At 47.1% G+C, this 16,879-nt stretch overlaps 1 protein-coding gene and 1 long non-coding RNA gene across 2 annotated transcripts in view; one reads left to right on the forward strand and one right to left on the reverse strand.

Moving 5' to 3' along the window:
- The window catches only part of FAM20C (FAM20C golgi associated secretory pathway kinase), a 56,396-nt gene extending 50,924 nt beyond the window's left edge, over positions 1–5,472 (reverse strand). Inside the window, exons 1-3 of the mRNA XM_063171843.1 lie at positions 4,730–5,472; positions 3,752–4,444; positions 1,693–1,868 (exon numbers count right to left, since the gene is read on the reverse strand). Of these exons, the coding sequence (XP_063027913.1) occupies positions 1,693–1,868; positions 3,752–4,275 (700 nt within the window). The 5' untranslated portion in view covers positions 4,276–4,444; positions 4,730–5,472. The remainder of the gene's footprint in view (positions 1–1,692; positions 1,869–3,751; positions 4,445–4,729) is intronic.
- Positions 4,845–16,879, forward strand: part of LOC134426645 (uncharacterized) — a 162,077-nt gene continuing 150,042 nt past the window's right edge. The window contains exon 1 of the long non-coding RNA XR_010030016.1: positions 4,845–4,956. This is a non-coding gene — a long non-coding RNA (uncharacterized LOC134426645). The remainder of the gene's footprint in view (positions 4,957–16,879) is intronic.

Raw genomic sequence — 16,879 nt, forward strand, 5'->3', positions numbered from 1 at the left:
CTCAAGGGATGGCTCTGTTGGCATCACCTCTGCCCTCCAGGGACAGCCTGGGCACTGCTCTGTGTGGGGACAGGGATGGGCACAGGCTGCATCTGTGGATGTGCCCAAGGAGCAATGTTCACTCACATGTTAGCAAGGGCTGACTCAATCCCCATTTGCATGTACCACTAATATTCCAAAAATTGGTGGGTATTGAGGTGTAAGGTCAGGAAAGGTGAGGGCTGTGTCTGGGGGAAAATCACCCAGGTTGTGTCCATACAGTGCCCTCATCACCCTCCAGTGCAGAACAGAGGAGCATGGGCAGTCTGCTGCTACCCGCAGTGTCACCTCTGAGCTGGGGAAGGGAAAGCACATAATGGGCTTAATGGGCAAACACGACCCCCTAATGAACCTGAGGACAGAAAACCCATCACAGGTTAATAAACAAGCCCATGTTTGTCCTCTTTCCTGAGCTACAAGTCCACTGGACCCTTGAATCCAACATGTGGGATGGCACCCGGGTACCACAAATGCTTTATTCAAAGTGCTGCTCCAGCAGAGCTGTGCACTGAGCACAGCCAAGATTCACTGGGCTGAAGGTCTCCTGTGGCATCCTGCACTTTACACCTACTCCATCCCAACCAGCCAAATCAGCCCACTGCTGATGACCAAGGATCTCCTTTATTCCTGCTCAGCAGCTGCTGTGATTCACACAATGGAAACTGTAAACCTTCGGGCTGCTTGAGCTATTCTTGCCCAGACCGTTTCCTGCTGAAGCCAGGGGAATTTTTGCCTTGCAGGGTTAAAGACCTGCTGACCTCATCCCACGGTGCCAGTACACCATCAGCACTTTCACAGAGCTCCTGCTATTTCATCCCTCTGAAAGGGACTTTGCAACTTTGTGGTCAGCACAAGTAACTCCATTTTCTGCCTGCTGGATGGAAAGCACTGCCTGTGCTGCAACTCCCTGCCTCTGGAAACCACGGGGTGTGCACTTGTTTAGTACCCCAGGGCTTTCATCTGAGGTTGTGACATTTCTTTCCCTGTGCAGCTACACAGTTAATTCAAGAAGACACACGTTGCCATTAAACAACCCTGCAGAAAAGCCCCGAACGGTGTCACCTTGTTTAACCAGAGCCACAGGCTGACATGGGCACATCCCTGTTGAGGATTTAGAGGCAGAGCAAACAGACCTGAGCTCTGCTCACGAGGAGGCTGCCCTGCCTGGAGCTGCCTGCCCTGCCTGGGGAAGCTGCAGCTCCTGCAGCCGCAGAGCCCGCGGTGCCACCGCAGCCACTGCAGGGCAGCCTCTCCTCCCCTGGCAAGGCAGGGCTGCCAGGCACAGCCTTGTAAATAATAATCAGCCAGAAATACAAATCTAGCTGCCGTCTGCTTCCTGCCATCCCCCCTTCTTTTTGTTTCTGTCAGCGCATTTATTTTAGATAACTGAAGAGGGCACTTTCAGCCTGGTCGTGACTAAAGGATCTCTGACACAAATGGGGTTTGCCTTGCTGGCAGACTTGGCAATTATTCAGGTAATACAGAGCTGGAATTATCTCTTTGTGTTTAGCAGGGAAAATGAGCAGGGAAGTTGGAAAGCAAAGTTGCAGGGAGGCTGGAGAGAAGCCATGCAAAATATCAATACTCAAACAGCAGTGACATCCTGAACAAAGAGCAAATAATGATAAAAAAATAGCATATATCCAAACATACCAACACTGGTTATCTTTTGGGAGACAAGGTCTTGCAGTAAAGCCTCAATTGCAGGATTATGTCTGGAATACAGCTCGTACCGATTAATGCCAATGTGGAATTTTAACCAGTTTGGGTAGGAGTCTATGGAGGTCTCACCAGTTGGCAAAAATTCTTCATGATGATCTTCATTTTGCCTAACACCAAAAAAAAAAAAAAAAAAAAAAAAGAGCAAGAGACCCAAAGTTGAGGAGAAAGAAATAATGTTACAGTTTGTAGCACTCATCAAGAAACAGGGCTTCAAAATGTGACAACTTGGAAAGGCAAAGAGCTGCAGAAGGGAGAGAGATCCTGGGTTCCTCCCTGCACCAGGAGCCTTCTCTCACCTGGGACCAGTGGGGAGATGGATTCCCACTTCCCCTCATCCTGCCTGGCTTAACACCCATGAAAGTCAGGAGCAAAACTCAGAGAGGCATCACTGAGAAGGGCAGAGGCCCTTCTATAGCAGAAACACAGAGCTCAAGTTTTACCTTGTGTTTACGTTGCATTATGCTGCACAGAGCTTTTACAGGTCTGACTCAAATATCAGCATCATCCTGAACCTTTATTTAACAGGGGACATGGGGCAGAAAATCAAGATTTCAGCAGAACCTGAGCTGTGGTACCCAATGCACCCCTCCCCTGCTCCTTCTTAAAGAAGGATAATGAGAGAAACTGCATCACTCTGAACTGGCTGCTAAAGAAGAATTGGCTGATCTTGCCCCTCCCTGAGCAGTAGGAACCTACTACAGCAAAGAATTAACTAAAATGTTCACTACCTTCTGAAATTCACTTTAGTTCTGCGAACCTTGGCTGCAGCCACTAAGGAAAATATTTACAACAGGCAGCTGCATTGTGGATATCATGTTGATTTCACTCTTCGCCCACTGAACAGACTAACCCATATTTTGATCCAGAGTTCTCTGTGTTTACAGTCATCTCCAGATGTTCAGGCATTTGTGACTTTTTTTTTTTTTTCTTTCTTTTTCTTTCAGAGAACCCAAAACTTTCCAGGTTATTTCCCTTCACAGTCAGTTAGGATTATTAGATGGAATGGGCCTGGACAATTCACATGCTCATAGGGCGGAAATCAGAATTATTTATCCTCTCTTTCTAAAGGTTTAGATCATGCTGGCTGCTCTGCAGCTTGACAGAGCTTTTGCACGGTACAATGCAGCTGTTTAAACATTACAATGTCAGTGTGTTTGGAAGAGGGTGCTGTTGTATTAGACAACCCTTTTGATTTTTCAGTCATTGAATTTCTCAGCATTTCTTAGGAGCCAACAGGGCATACGATTCACAGAGGCAACTGACTGCTTTGAAGGCTGGAGAGCAGCGGAGGTGCAGGGCACTGGGAATTAATTGAGGATGAAAAATGTAGCCCAGATCAGATCCTGAAAGCGGAAATACCTGCCAGGATGAATGCCTTTGTGGCACTCGAGCCTGCTTTGGACAAAAGTTAATGTATTACTGTCTGGCCTCACTGCTCAGCCCCTTCACCTCTGGGTGGGAGACTGGGAAGGTGCTGGAGAGGAAGGCTCGCTGCGAGCTCACCCTCTTCCTCACACCGTTCTGGCAGCACCTTCTCAGCTGCAGCTGCAGATGGGGCAGACCGACCCCCTGGCCTCAGCGCTCCAGCACTGCCGTGCTCCCGTGTTTATTCTGTATTTTGGGGCATTTATTTTCCGAAGGAACACGACCGGGTGAGCATGTGAAGGGTTGCTTTTTTTCCCGGTGACCCCGAAACGCTCCGTGCTTATTCTGTATTTTGGAGCATTTATTTTCCCAAGGAACACAACCGGGCGAGCATGTGAAGGATTTCTCTTTTTCCTGGTGACCCCGACACGCTCTGTGTTTATTCTGTATTTCAGGGCATTTATTTTCTGAAGGAACACAACCAGACGAGCATGTGAACAGTTGCTCTTTTTACCGGTGACCCCCAAACCCCTCTGCCCGCTTCCACCCTAAAGCCACGACACCCTAAATCCCGCACTCCCACGCAAGGGGGACGCGCCACGTCGCCACCCGCGGTCCCACTCACCACTCGGGCTGCTCGGCCGCCCGCGGGTTGAACCTGATGTCGCTGTTGACATTGAAGAGGAGGTCGCCGTCGGCCAGCGGGGGCAGGGCGGCGCGGTACAGCGGGTGCTCGAAGAGCGCGGCCAGCGGGGCGGCGTTGCCGGCGGGGGGCGGCGGGCGCGGCGCCCCGGGGCCGATCAAGCGCCGCGCCCTCCCCGCCGCCGCCGCCGCCGCCGCCGCCGCGCCCCCGCCGCCCGCGCCGCCCGCCGCCCGCTCCGCCGCCGCCTCCCGCGACTGCGACGAGAGGTTGGAGGCCGGCTCGGCGCTGAAGTCCTGCAGGATCCGCAGCGTGTGCTTGCTGGGCCAGCGCGGCGCGGCGGCGCGGGGCGGCGCGGCGGCGGGCGGCGGGCAGGAGCAGCCCGGGCGGCTCTCGGGGCCGCGGCGCTCCAGGCGCGGCAGCAGGTCGATCATGATGTGCATGGTGCAGGCGACGAGGAAAACCATCAGGATGAGCACCCGGAACTTGCGGACCAGGAGCATTTTCATGGCCGGGGCGGCTGATGAATTACCGGGGGAGGGGGAGGGAGGGGAGGCGGCGGACAGAGCCCCCCCGGGTCGGGAAGCGAGCGATCAAGTCAATAAAGTTACCTCCATAGGCGCCGGGAAATAAACAGGCTAAACCCGATAGGTCCTCATGTCTCAGTATCATCAAGAACTTGGGAGGGGGGAGGGAAAAAATATAAAAAAGAAAAAAAAATAAAAAAAAAAAAAAAGGAGCTCCGGACCGAGCCTTTAAAATCAACAGGAAAACAATGCCAGCGGCATGGTAATATAGAAAGCCATCTGTTCACGATTTCTCCCTCTTTTTATTACAGGGATCACAACAAACAGGGAAAACTGGCTCTCGGAGAGAAACCGGCATCAGACACAGTGGCCGATTAAATAAAATTTTTTAAAAAAATGGGGAGGAGGAAGGGGAAAAGAAAAATATTAAGAAAACCTGTGCAGAAAGGCGACAGAAGAAAAAAAATCATCCATAATATTTGGCTGTGCTGGAAACGCTGACTCCTTTCCCTTGGATTTGAGCAGTGATGCAGCAGAAGCGCTCCCCGCTCGCTCTCGCTCCCTCTCTTCTCTCAGACTCTTTAAGAACATTGGCTGGAAAATCATTTTCTTAGAGCGGTTCCAGTTTCTTCATCCATCGCGTCCAGTGCTTGGGAGAGATTAGTAAGTTCAACTGAGATCGAGTCTGGGTGGCTGCTGTATCCGAGCTGGGCTTGTGCTTTGGCTTGGGTTGGTTTTTTTTGGCTGCAAAACTGTCTGATGGCACAACTGCAACATAAAGGTTAAATATGGCACAGAAAAAAAAAAAAAAAAAAGAGGGGGGAGAAGGAAGGATTAGAGGAAAGAAACTAATATAAATCAGTAGAGGTTCTTTTTAGCGAAGAGGTCTTTGATCTCTGCTGGGTCTTACAGATCTTTCTTTTAAAGAGAGAGAGAATGGAAGAGAGAAGGGGGGAGAGAAGGAAAAGGGGGAGAGATCTTTGGCAGGTGCAGAGTGAAAACCTCTTTCAGCTACACTGAATTCTGGAGACTGGTTGGACTAGTAGCTCTGCAGCTCCAGCTTTCAGTGGGTGTGTTAAATATTATGAGCGAGCCATGATTCCTGCCTTCCTCACGTCATAGTTAGGAGATTGGCTAAATAAACGCTACAGTGATAGTAACAGGAAAACCTCAACCAAAAGAGGGTTTTTTTCCCTCCTCTCCTCCCTCCTTCCCACCCCCCCCCCCTCCTTTTCATTCTACTGCAGCTCCAACTGGGGCAAGGAGAGGGCGTCTGTTCCACAAAGGTTTGGGGGGGAAAAAATATATATATAAAGGGGAAAAGGAGAGAAGCGGTAGAGGAGAGAGGGATCGGCAGGAGCAGCACAGCGGAGCAGCAGCGCGGTGTGTGTGTATGTGCGTGTGCCAAGGCTGGCATCGCCAGTGGCGCATTCATTGCCCGCTGCGCTCTGCCCCGCCCGGCAAGGGCAGCCCGGGCAGCCGCTCCGCTGCCCCTCTGCCCACCCCGAGATCCCCCAAGCGGGGCTGATAACCCGGCAGTGAGCTGCCCTCCCTCCTGCTGGCTCCGTGCCTGGCGGCACAGCGGGCTGATGGAAGGGTGGCCATGGGGCCAGCGCAGCCCCGAGAGCGCTGCTGGCAGCGCTCCGACAGCGAGGGCACTCTGCAGGAAGGAACGAGCTGTTCCTGGTTCTTCTTCAGGTGATCAGGCATGGATGCTCAGAACTGGTAGAATCAGGCAGGAACTCGGATTTCTGTCTTTGGCCAGCGTTGTCCTGGATTCTGTGGTCCATAGCAGGGCTCCGAGAGCTGCTGAGTTGGGCTGTAGGACTGAGAAAGATGAAGTGCTTACCCCGACCCACCACAACCTTTCCACAGAATCATCTCAATGCTGAATGTGGCAGTCCATTTTTCCCTGAATTAAACCACATCAGAGTATTTCCTTTCCTTAAAAACTCTTTCCTTACCCACCAGGCTCCATCCAGCACTGTTCCCTCACTGGCACTTCTGCAGAGTCCCGTGCTTTGCACTCCTCTGGAGCACATCCATGCAGTGTTAGTGTCACCCTGTTTTGCACAAGGGAAATCACTGGCTTTCCAGCAGGAAAAAACAGATTGATGAACCAAAAAAAAAATAAAAAACCAAAAAACCCAAAAAAACCCTCCAAAACCAAAACACCTAACAGGATCATGATCCTATAGACTGCTCTGCACCTTTGTGGAGAGACAAAACTTGCTGTCCTAGAGAGACCTTGTGGTCGCAGGGTTCAGAGGTACAACTGGATCCTTCAAGTACAGGTGTACTCAGTCACAGAAACACATTTTGCTACAGAGCCAGAAGCAAGGCTTTCTGTCTTTTCCCACCTTTTTTCACCAAGATCGGCGTGGACAAAGGCTGTATGGACATTGACTACGCGGCTGATGGCAGCGAGGGGTGAGTGCAGGGTAAGTGGTTCCCTGTGTATCACTTAAGTTACACTCTGCTGTGATTTTTTAAGGAGTTCTGGGGGAGCTGTTTGCAGCGCTTCAAGTGAGGATAGATAAAATAACACATTATCTCCTTTAGCAAGGCACAGTAGAATTTGTAAGTTGCAAATTTTGGCTACATTTTCTTAGTGTTGGCTCTACTAAAACTAAGGCCTGTGGTGTTAGATGAGGGTGAAACTGAACAGCTCTGAGGCGAAAGTTGCAAATTACTTAAATGAGTTCTTTAAGTTAAAGTTGTTTGAATTTACTTTACAGTAAAAGAACATTGTGTCAAACATGTTGTAACTCCTTGTGTAAGAGCTTTGTAATGAAAGGGAGACTGGCTTTGAAATATAATGCAAACAACTAGATGTAGTTAATTACATGACTTTCAAGAGGTGAAAATGACAGTACTGTGAAAAAGTAACTAATTCCTCTAAACAACATGTTTTTGTTTTCATCAGTGTGACCTTTAGTGCACATTGGCTATTTAGTTAAGTATGGTTTCATCTAAATTGTGTCTGCCTGTAAACTGAATCTCCCTGTCTCCCACAAGCTGCTGATTCCTTGAGCCTTTTCAACATTTGAGTTTTATCTCAGGATGTGAGATTGAGAGATGTACTGTATTCTGTTCTGTAACTGGCCTTTATGGACAAGTTTTGCTTGGACCAAAGTGCCTCAGAGATGTGAATAAAAGAGTGAAAGGGCTGTCTTATGTCTCTGTATTTTTTTCTTGACTTCAGTATCTACAAATGCCTTCAGCCACTGATGGGTCATCTGTGAAATGAGATGTACTGGCAGGTTGGTGAACTCTGGCAGAGAGTGAGCCTGTAGCTTTGCTTTGGACAATGGGAAATGCATATTTCCTTGTTCCCTGAGCCTTTCTTCCCCTGTCCTGAAGGCTGGTAATGGTCAGCACCAGCAGTGTGTTCCAGCCCCTCTGTGCCCCTCAGCTGTGCTGATCGGTGCAGCCCAGGGGATGCAGCCAGAGCTCAGCTGGCTCTCCCCAAACCCTGTGGGCTCCCCTGTATCCCATCTCACAAGGAGGATGCCAACACACCTGTTTTCTTATGCGAAGAGCACAGCCCTGCTCCTGTCCTGCAGTCACTGTGCCCTCTCACCTCTCTAAATCATCAGTCTGGGGACACAGAATTAGTGCCAAGATCACATTTGCATTCCATGGGGCTGGCAGAGAGCCTGGGGTTCTGGCCAGGGGGATGGGAACAGAAGGATCTGCTGGCTTGGGAGGGCTGAGGTGGCTGTGGTCAGGAAGCCACGGATTGTTGGTGTGTGAAACCACTGGGAGAAGTCAGGAGTGGGCTGCAGGGCAGGATAGGCTGGAAATTGGGCAGCAGGCAGGCTCAGGGACCAGGTCTGAGGTTTTCCAAGGCTGGTGCAGCCTGCCAGGACAACCTCATGGGCAAATGTGGGCTTGGTGCAAGAGTTTGTGCTTGTGCTGGGATCTGGGGGTTCAGTGATCCACCCCTGCTAGGGAAGAATTCTCTTTTTCTGCTGCAAGGAAGAAGTGGGGATTTGTGTCCCTACATTCCTGCCCAGGTACTGTGAGGCCCTGGCTCCTTCGCTTCCAGTGCAACTGCAATATTTGCATGCAAGTTACCTCCTCTGGCTTCAAATATTTGCCTTCAAGGCTTGCCTTCAAGACCCAAAATTTTTGGTAACTGCTGATTATTGTTCAAACAAGCTTTTAAGTACCAAACTTGTGTGCATAGAGCCACAGGGTCTTTGTAATCATGACTGATTTGGACAGCTGTTAGAAGATAGTTGTTTATCATTTAGTTTTCCAAGTTGACTTGGTCTTAATAAAGAATATTTTTTTAAATATTTCTCCTTCACTAAACTCTACACCTTCATATGGAATTCCAGTATATGGCAAAGAGCTTTCTATTTCTGCTGTGCTGTGTGTTGGACCAGCATTACCCCTGTAATTTCTGGCATTATGTAAACAAGAAAATAATAAGTTCCTAATGGAATATTATGACATCAATAAGTCATTGCATACAGCTCATTTCAATAATATAAATGAAATCAAGTCATTCACATCAACTCTTTATTTTATTTTTGGTCATTGAATTAAAATCTTTCCTCTCTTTTATTGAAGTACTTGAATGTTATTGGGAATTTCACATTGAATTGCTACAATCACAAGCCAGGATTGCTTTGGATCTAACAGGCTCCTTAATTTGGTATTACAGATTGGCATTCAGCACTTCTTTGCATGTTCTACCCTTGCTTTTATTTGATAATACAATCAAGAATTCAGGAGGTGTTACTGTCATATGTCCTGGCATTTCTTCATTGTTCTGTGCATGAATTAATACCTTATCTGCTGCTGAAATCTGGGTAGATGTTTATTTTGCCCATTTTTGCCTGCCTGCCTGGCTGAGCAGTGACAATGGTCAGTGTACGTGACAGTGTGTTCAGGTGAATAAATGAAGCATGGTTTGGGGTGAGCAAACATCCCCAGCTATTATTTTCTGCTATAACGGTTTACAGCCTTCTGATGTAAAGCCTGAATGCAGCAGGGCAAGCTGTAAGTCAGGCCTGATTGCACATTTTGAATCAGTGTAATATTTTATTGTTACTTCTAATGGCAAAATGGATTTTCCTTCCTGAGAGCCGCTGTCTGTGATGCTGGAAGTCCTGAGGGCATCACAAGCCTTGCCTGGCCCCTGTGGCCTTGCTGCCCAGGGTGCTCTCCCTCTCCTTCCTCCCTCTGAAGATTCATGTGCTGACCTAATTTATTGGTGCTTTGCCTTATAAACACAGATTACACTGGCACTCTGATGGGTACTGCATATTAACCTCCCACACTGCCAAAATCACCTTTTATTGCTGAGGAATACACTTGGTGCTGAACAGGAGGTGGTTCCATAAGCTTGATTTCACTGTCAGCTTTTTCTGTGTATGAAGAATCAGCAGCACACGTTTCAAGTGGTGTGCTGGTATTTTTTCAATAATGCATACTAATGTTCTTTTGGCTGCCTTCTGGCCCAGGGTTTTGTTAGGTATTTGGTATTTTTTTTGGAATAAATCTCCATTCCCAAATCATAGAGGAAGTGTGGTCACCATGGTGGCTTTGCTGAGGTTGCCTGAAGGGGCACTGAGCTGCAAGCTGGAGCTCAAAGAGCTGAAAGGAGGAACTGGTCCTGTCAGATCCTCGGGGCAAAGGGGGGCTCTGTGTGGAAATGCATCACCAGCCTCAACTGATTTCAGAAAGCCAAAGCTTCCAGCTCCAGCCTTTTCCTTTTGAGTGTTCCCATTCTTTAAACTGGGATACAATATTCTGGATGATCTAAACCCCCAGGGATTTCTTGATCAACCTGCTGGAAGCACTGAGCTGGTTATTCCATCAAGGCAGTGGAACAGGAGGGGTTTTTTTTCCCTGCCTGTTTGTTACTCCTCAGCTGTTGCTGCTGCAGATCAAGGGCTGGCTCCTCAGCTGGTATCAGCTGGCCCTGGTTTCAATGAAATGCCATCTAATTATATCAGCTGAGGATCTGGGCCACAATGCTTAATTCTTCCACTGTTTGGAACAAAGAGCTTCCTGGCCATGCAAGAACAAAATTCTTGTTGTTGCTGGAGTGATGGGGTTGGGCCTGTGGAGGGATCACATTTGCTGCAGGCATTCAAGTGGAGCAGTGATCCTGCATATATCTACATTACAGAGGGGCTGAGAAATTACCTTCCTGAGTGGTAGGATGGTATAAAGAAAATTAGTTACTAGGAGATTGTGTTCTTATCTAAAAATTATCCCTGAGACCAAGTCAAAACAAATTATCTTGATGTGCATGACATAAGAGCATGCACTGCTTGAGTTATCATAATTTCATCTTCTTACAGCAACTAATTCCTCTAAAAATAATTGTGATCAAATAGCCTGTGCTCCTTGTGGACTTTCTGAGTTAGTGCATAAATCTTTGTAAAGCATAGAAAACATGGCTTGCTAAATTACACATAAAATAATTTTGCAGTTTCAGTGAAATTGAGGAAGCTACCTGATTTATGCCAGGAAAAAATGCATCCTGCTGCTAAAACAAGCTACCCAGGCACACAGAAAGCTTCTGCCTACTGCAGTCACACATGGACCCATTTGAGTGCATACAGAACTATGAACAGCTTCATTGTATAGTGAAGAATCTCTTCTGGGAATTCTTTTTTATTTTTTAGTCTAATTTTGTTTTGTTATGGATGTTTTGACACCTCAACTTGAGCTTTTTTTCCTCTTGGATGGTTAATTTTTCAATCAGATCATTTAAAAAAAAAGCCACCTGAGAAGTTGAGAGCAAACCATAAGACATTTTAAACATGTGACAGCCTGAAATAGAAATTAAAATACTAATAGAAACCCTCTTGGGAGAACCTTACAACTAGGCAGTGTATCCTGATAGGCTGTGAATTACTGTGCCCCTGGGAGACACCAGGATTCTCCCCAGCTTGGGTGCTCCTTGCCAATGTGATTCTGAGAAGTTGCTTTGGTTCTGTCTCCTTCTCTGATGGGAAGGATACACTGGAGCACCCTGAGATCTATTAATAAAAGCCACTAAAACAGGGAAATGGTGGTGTTTTAGGTCTTGCTTCTTTGGAGAATAATTCATACTCCTGACTTTAACCCCACGAGAAATTCGGAATCCTAAAAATATCCTTTATAGGAAGGTCTGAAACACTGGGACTTGGGTGAATCCTTGAGTCATTAAACCCCTTAAACTTGGCAGTGCTGTTATTTCTTGGCTTGGTGGGATCCTTGCCCCGCTCTGCCAGGGCACCCCCCTGCTGCTGCAGCCCTGCTGAGGCAGCTGCTCCAGTGCCAGGTGTGCAGCTCCTGCTGCACAGCTTTGAGCTCAGAATTAACCCATTCTAGCCCGAATTAGGGTGGGCCCAGGGCTGGCTCAGCCTCGATGGAGATGTGGGGAGTCTGCTGTTATTTTGCCAAGGGAGTTGGTGTTTCTTGGGGGTCTCTCTCCCTCCCTTCCCTTCAGCAGAATGGGTTTTCTTGAAACTGTTTTGCTGTCAGTGATTTCTGCTCTTCTTGTGCTAATCTGTTTTTGTTTCCCTAAGGGCTTTTTTTAATACTGTCTCACTTTCTGGATTGTTATTTTTTATATGTTGCAACAGTAAATTTTAGCAATTAGATGTGGCTATTTTGCATTTGCTGTTGGAGGTGTGTAGCCCTTGTTGGGCTGTTATGGGGGAGGGATGATCTGTGAGCTTGGGAATGTGTCAGGGTGCTGGGGGCAAGTTTGCTTTCTGTACCCATTTTTTCTTGTCAGGCCTTGGGCTTCTCCAAGGTGTGGGTCCAAAAACCAGAGACAATTGAGACAATTTAGGTGCCTGAGCTGGAGGCATAATTGCCATAGACTCCCTTGTAAATCAGACCTAATTGCCTTTGGGTCTATCATTTAGTTGAGAGACCAACATGGTTTTCCACATATAGGTTGGAGTAATAAGATTTGATTTATCTGCTCTGTCTCTTCAGAGAGGGGTGCTTTGGGGCAGGGTGTCTTCTCTGTTCTGAGTTTGCACAGAGCCTACAGCAAGAGAGCTGTGTCCCCAGGTGAAATCCAGGCTGGAAGGAGGGTGGGGATGATATCCATACCCAGCACCTGTAATCCAGGGGCAGAAGGAGTTGCTCACTTACCTTCACTGCTGGAAGATAAAACTCCAGGCAGTTGCCAAGAAATGTGTCAAGGTTGTGGCTCTCAGGTGGGCTGGAAACACGAATGTCAGACATGCAAAGTGAAAGTGGCTTCCAGTGCAGGCTTTGTCCTTGTTGGGTTCTTTGAAGATTGAGGTGACTTAAAAAGAAGGGGGGGATAAAAAAGGTTTCCATGGAAATTTTTTGAAGCCAGAGGAGTGAATATTGGTGTTCCCTTTGTTCTGTGTTCTTCACAGCTGATAGAAGTCACAGTGTAAATGGACTTAACTGCTGAGTGACCTTTGACAAAGCCAGATAGGAAGTCTTTGTTGTTGTTGTCAGTGATTGTAATTTCCTTTTTTTTTCCAAGGTAAGAAGTCTTTTTCAGTGTGGTGATTCACTAGTTTTAACTGAAACTTTGAGACAGAGACATGGTGACAAGATAGTGATTGCAGTGAATAACAAGGCTCAGTCAATTATTGACCAGCCCATCTCAGCACCTTTGTTTTCCTTGCTGACAAAATATCACAACCTTTATACAAAGAGCTGAGCCTGCAGGAACCCAGCATTGCTCATTCTGGATGTCACTGTGAGAAATGAACATTTGCTTGTTATAAAGTGAATTGAATTCTCTCCTTGCAAAGTTTCTTCCCATTATCTTTTGGATTAGTGCTCTGTACATGGCTGTCTGCTCTGATTTCTGTCCTTTCTCATAGGAAAACAAGCAGAAGAGGTAAAAGCCAATGCAATGGCTGTTTTCTGAAATATTTTACCAGACACTAGCACAGCCAGCTAGAGCAGGGCTAGGATGGCCCAGATCTCATCTGAACCCTTCAGACATGGCTGCCATACACACAAATGCTAATTTGTTGACTCACATTTGTGAATCCTCCTTCAGGAGTCGTATCTGCTATTGATACTGGAGATGATAATTCCAAGGGCAAATGGGCTTTGTAGTGACAGTGGCTGCAAAGCTCTGCCCTGCTCATATTTTGTGGTTCCAAGTTGTGCAGCTCCCTTGCTCCTTTCAAATATAGGTTGTGTCCTTCTGGCAGGTGAGCCAGGGCACAGGGATGGGACTTTTCTGTGCATTTTTCATAGGTGTTACTCCATTCAGCACTGGTGTATCTCTGAGAAAGGGTTCATGCCTGAGATCCCTGAAGGGGTAGTGCCATGGCTCAAAGCTTTTTGACTCGATGTGATGGGAAGAGCCTTTTTCAATTGGATCTGATTCCCTCAGCTTGAGGTGAGCCAGCAAAACCTCCTTGCTAGTTCACTGAAATCAACAGAAATCTGATATTCAAACTGAACAGATTGAAGTGAGAGGCTGGTGAAGCCCTTTCACATAATTCCATCACCAGGCGCAGAGGTCCTGCTCAGCTCATAGTAAATAACACCATAAATGTGAGCAGACTTCCTTCCCAACTCACTAATGATCACCCCTTTGCTGGAGTAAGTTCTGCAAGACTCAAATCAATGATATTGGAGACCTCCATGTAAGGCCACAGATGTGTTTTGCTTGTTATCCAAAGGGCCCACTTTAGAATTCCAGTCTACAAATGTAGTTGAGGTGGGAAAGTCAAGTTCTAGGGGTAAAAAAGTGAAAATTAAATTTAGTAGGTACAGTGTGCAGTGATGCAATAAGATTCCTGGCATCTGATTCCTTCTGTCCCACAGATAACAAATAAACCAGCAAGAAAAAATAAAAGTTGCATGAAGAGCAAAGGAGCAGCAAATTCAAAAATGCATCAAAGACAGCACATTGAAACTGGCAGAGTTTACAAAGAAGCTTTTGAAAAAAACAAAAAGTTAAAAGGATAAAGATCAAAGGAAGAGCAAAAGGAAATAAGGACAAATAAATTAAAGAACAAAATTATGAAGCAAGAGAGCAAAATGTCTTATACAGGAGGACTGAAAATGAAGGACAATGAAAAATAATGAAACAAGGGAATAACAAACGGTGAGAGCAGCTTTGAGAATCATTTGCGTAGGTGTTGGTAGTGCAATACGAGCACTTCCTTTATAATTTTCATTTTCTTTTCTTTTATTGTTTCTCAACCCAGAAAAGATAATTATAAGTTCCTTCTAATAATAATTACAGGTAGGCTGTGCTTCCTGCCTCTAGGATCTCTCAGAAGCAGCGCTGTGGGTAGCCCAGACCTGCTGGGAGGCTTTGCTGTGTGCCCCTGGCACAAGTGGGTGGGTGGGGGTTGCAGATGGCAAAGGGCAGAGCCCTGGAAAGTGCTGGAGTTTGGGCAGGACTTGGGGGTGTTCCTGACAGTCGGGTGATGGATGGGGAGGAGTCTTTGATGGAGGTCTGACAATGTGTGACTGGTCCCATCTGCTGCCTGTGGAGTGGTGCAGAGGAACATGAAGCGCTTCTGCAGTCCACAGGGTCCTTTCTGCACCAAGGAAAATGCCATTTTCCAGATCTGGTCACGTTGCTGTTAGCTGGAAACTCGATGTGGAGGTCAGCACATGAATTAGGGTCAGAAGGTCCCCATGTGCCCCCCTGCACTGGTGCTCAGGGCACAGCAGCCCCAGTGAGGGCTGAGGCTGCTCTGGGGGTGTAGCAGATGCCCAAGCACACTCCAGGGTGATCCCATTACAGAGGCAGCACAAAAATCCCTTAATCACCCTATTTTCCACCTGTTTGGTGGTACAAACCTGTGGCAAAATGGGGGTGAAGTGGTTGTTGTATCTCATGGGTCCAGCTAGGCCTAAACCATTTCCCTTGTAAAGAACCTTCCCCTCCACACTTGATCTGGCATTTTGGTTTATCCACAGAAGGGAGAGGTTGACATTGCTGCAAAACAGTTCAGAGTTCAGTTTTATTTGTACTAAAATACAAATAGTCTGGTGAATTGACCCCAGATGGACACCAGGTACCCACCAAAACAGCTCTATCAGCTGGACAGGGGAGGCAAAATATAACAAAAGGCTTGAGGGCTGAGATAAAGGCAAGGATAGATTAATCAACAATTACTGTTACAGGCAAAGGAGTCTCAACTTGGGTAAACAAGTTTAATTTTTTGCCTGTCAAATCAGAGGAGGATAATGAGAAATTAAATAAAATCTTAAAGATGTTTTCTTTTGGTTCCTTTCTTCCCAGGATCAGCTTCATTTGTGTGGTCTCTACCTGCTGCCCCCAAAGGGGCACAGCGGGTCAGGGAATGGTCCTTTCCCTCAGACTGCAGGCAACTCTCTGCTCTGACATTTGGAGCACCCCTTTCCCCTCCCTCACTGACCTGGGTGTCTGCAGGGCTGTTGCTCTTGTGTGGCCTCTCCTCTCCTGGCTGCAGTTCTCAGGTTTTGTGGGGTTATTCCTGTTCTTAAGCAGGGATCCCAGAGATGCTGATGGGCTCTGTGGCAGGTCACTCTTGGAGCTGGCATTGGTTCCACTGGGCACAGGGGAAGCTTCTGGCAGCTTCCCACTGAAGCCACCCCTGTCTACCCAAACCTTGCCATGCAAAATGAATATATAACCCTACCCCAGAGGGAAATATTGGCAGTTTCTGTGCCCTGGAGCCTCTTTTTCCACCATTAAATTTATTGAGGCCATGCTCTGGTGCAGCTGCTTGTCTGTTCCTGCCCTGGCAGCAGGAAATGGGGGGAGACAGCAAATGTGCTCCTGGCTGTACCCCACAGGAGGTGCCATCAGAAGGAATTCTGTTCTTCACTTCTGGCACCTGACAGCCAGGAAGGGCTGAGGAACAAACTGCAGTACAGGGGAGTGAGGAGGGAAAAAAGGACTGAGCCTTAAAGAGGTGAGAGACACAGGAGAGGCAGTCACTGCTGAAGTCCTTTAATAGAAAATCATTTTCCCCTTTTCTTTGCTCTCCAGACCCCAGTGTTCAGAGGGCAGGGGCAACTCTGACTGCTGCCAGCTGGATCCTCCAGAGGTGCCATTCTTTCAGCTAGGGCAGGCTAATGCCAATAGTGGGAAAATACCCTGGATGCTGAATATTCACATTTGCATTCTTGAAACCCAAGCTGAACTTTTATTTAGTCTGAGTCATGATTCAAAAAATAAAATATGCACGGATCACAGTTGTGAAGAAAAGCAGCAGAAGTGGCTTTTTGGCACAAACATATGCAAGCCATATTTCTCTAGAAGTAATTTCCCATGGAAATTTAACCTCTGAAGGACACTGAAGTTAAATTAAACTGTAGGTTTTGTAACATAAGATGCTATTGTCAGTCTGGCAAGTCTGGCAGCCATGGAGGAGTAACACAATATGAAAGAAATGGTACACCCGTATTTAGAGCTAAAAAACAAGGAGCTTTTCCCAGAGTCTGCATTAATGTTGCCATCTCTTTGTTACTATGGCCATGTCATTTAATCTCATTGCATCATCTGAAAACGGCTGTGAAATTATTACCATATGTAGCCAGCATATAAGGGTTAGGGGAATAAATCACAGTGAGAGAAGATCCTAAGGTTTGTCCTTAAAGAGGAGAGATTTGGGAA

This window comes from Melospiza melodia, chromosome 18, assembly GCF_035770615.1.
Source record: "Melospiza melodia melodia isolate bMelMel2 chromosome 18, bMelMel2.pri, whole genome shotgun sequence".
NCBI classification, from domain to species: Eukaryota; Metazoa; Chordata; class Aves; order Passeriformes; family Passerellidae; genus Melospiza; species Melospiza melodia.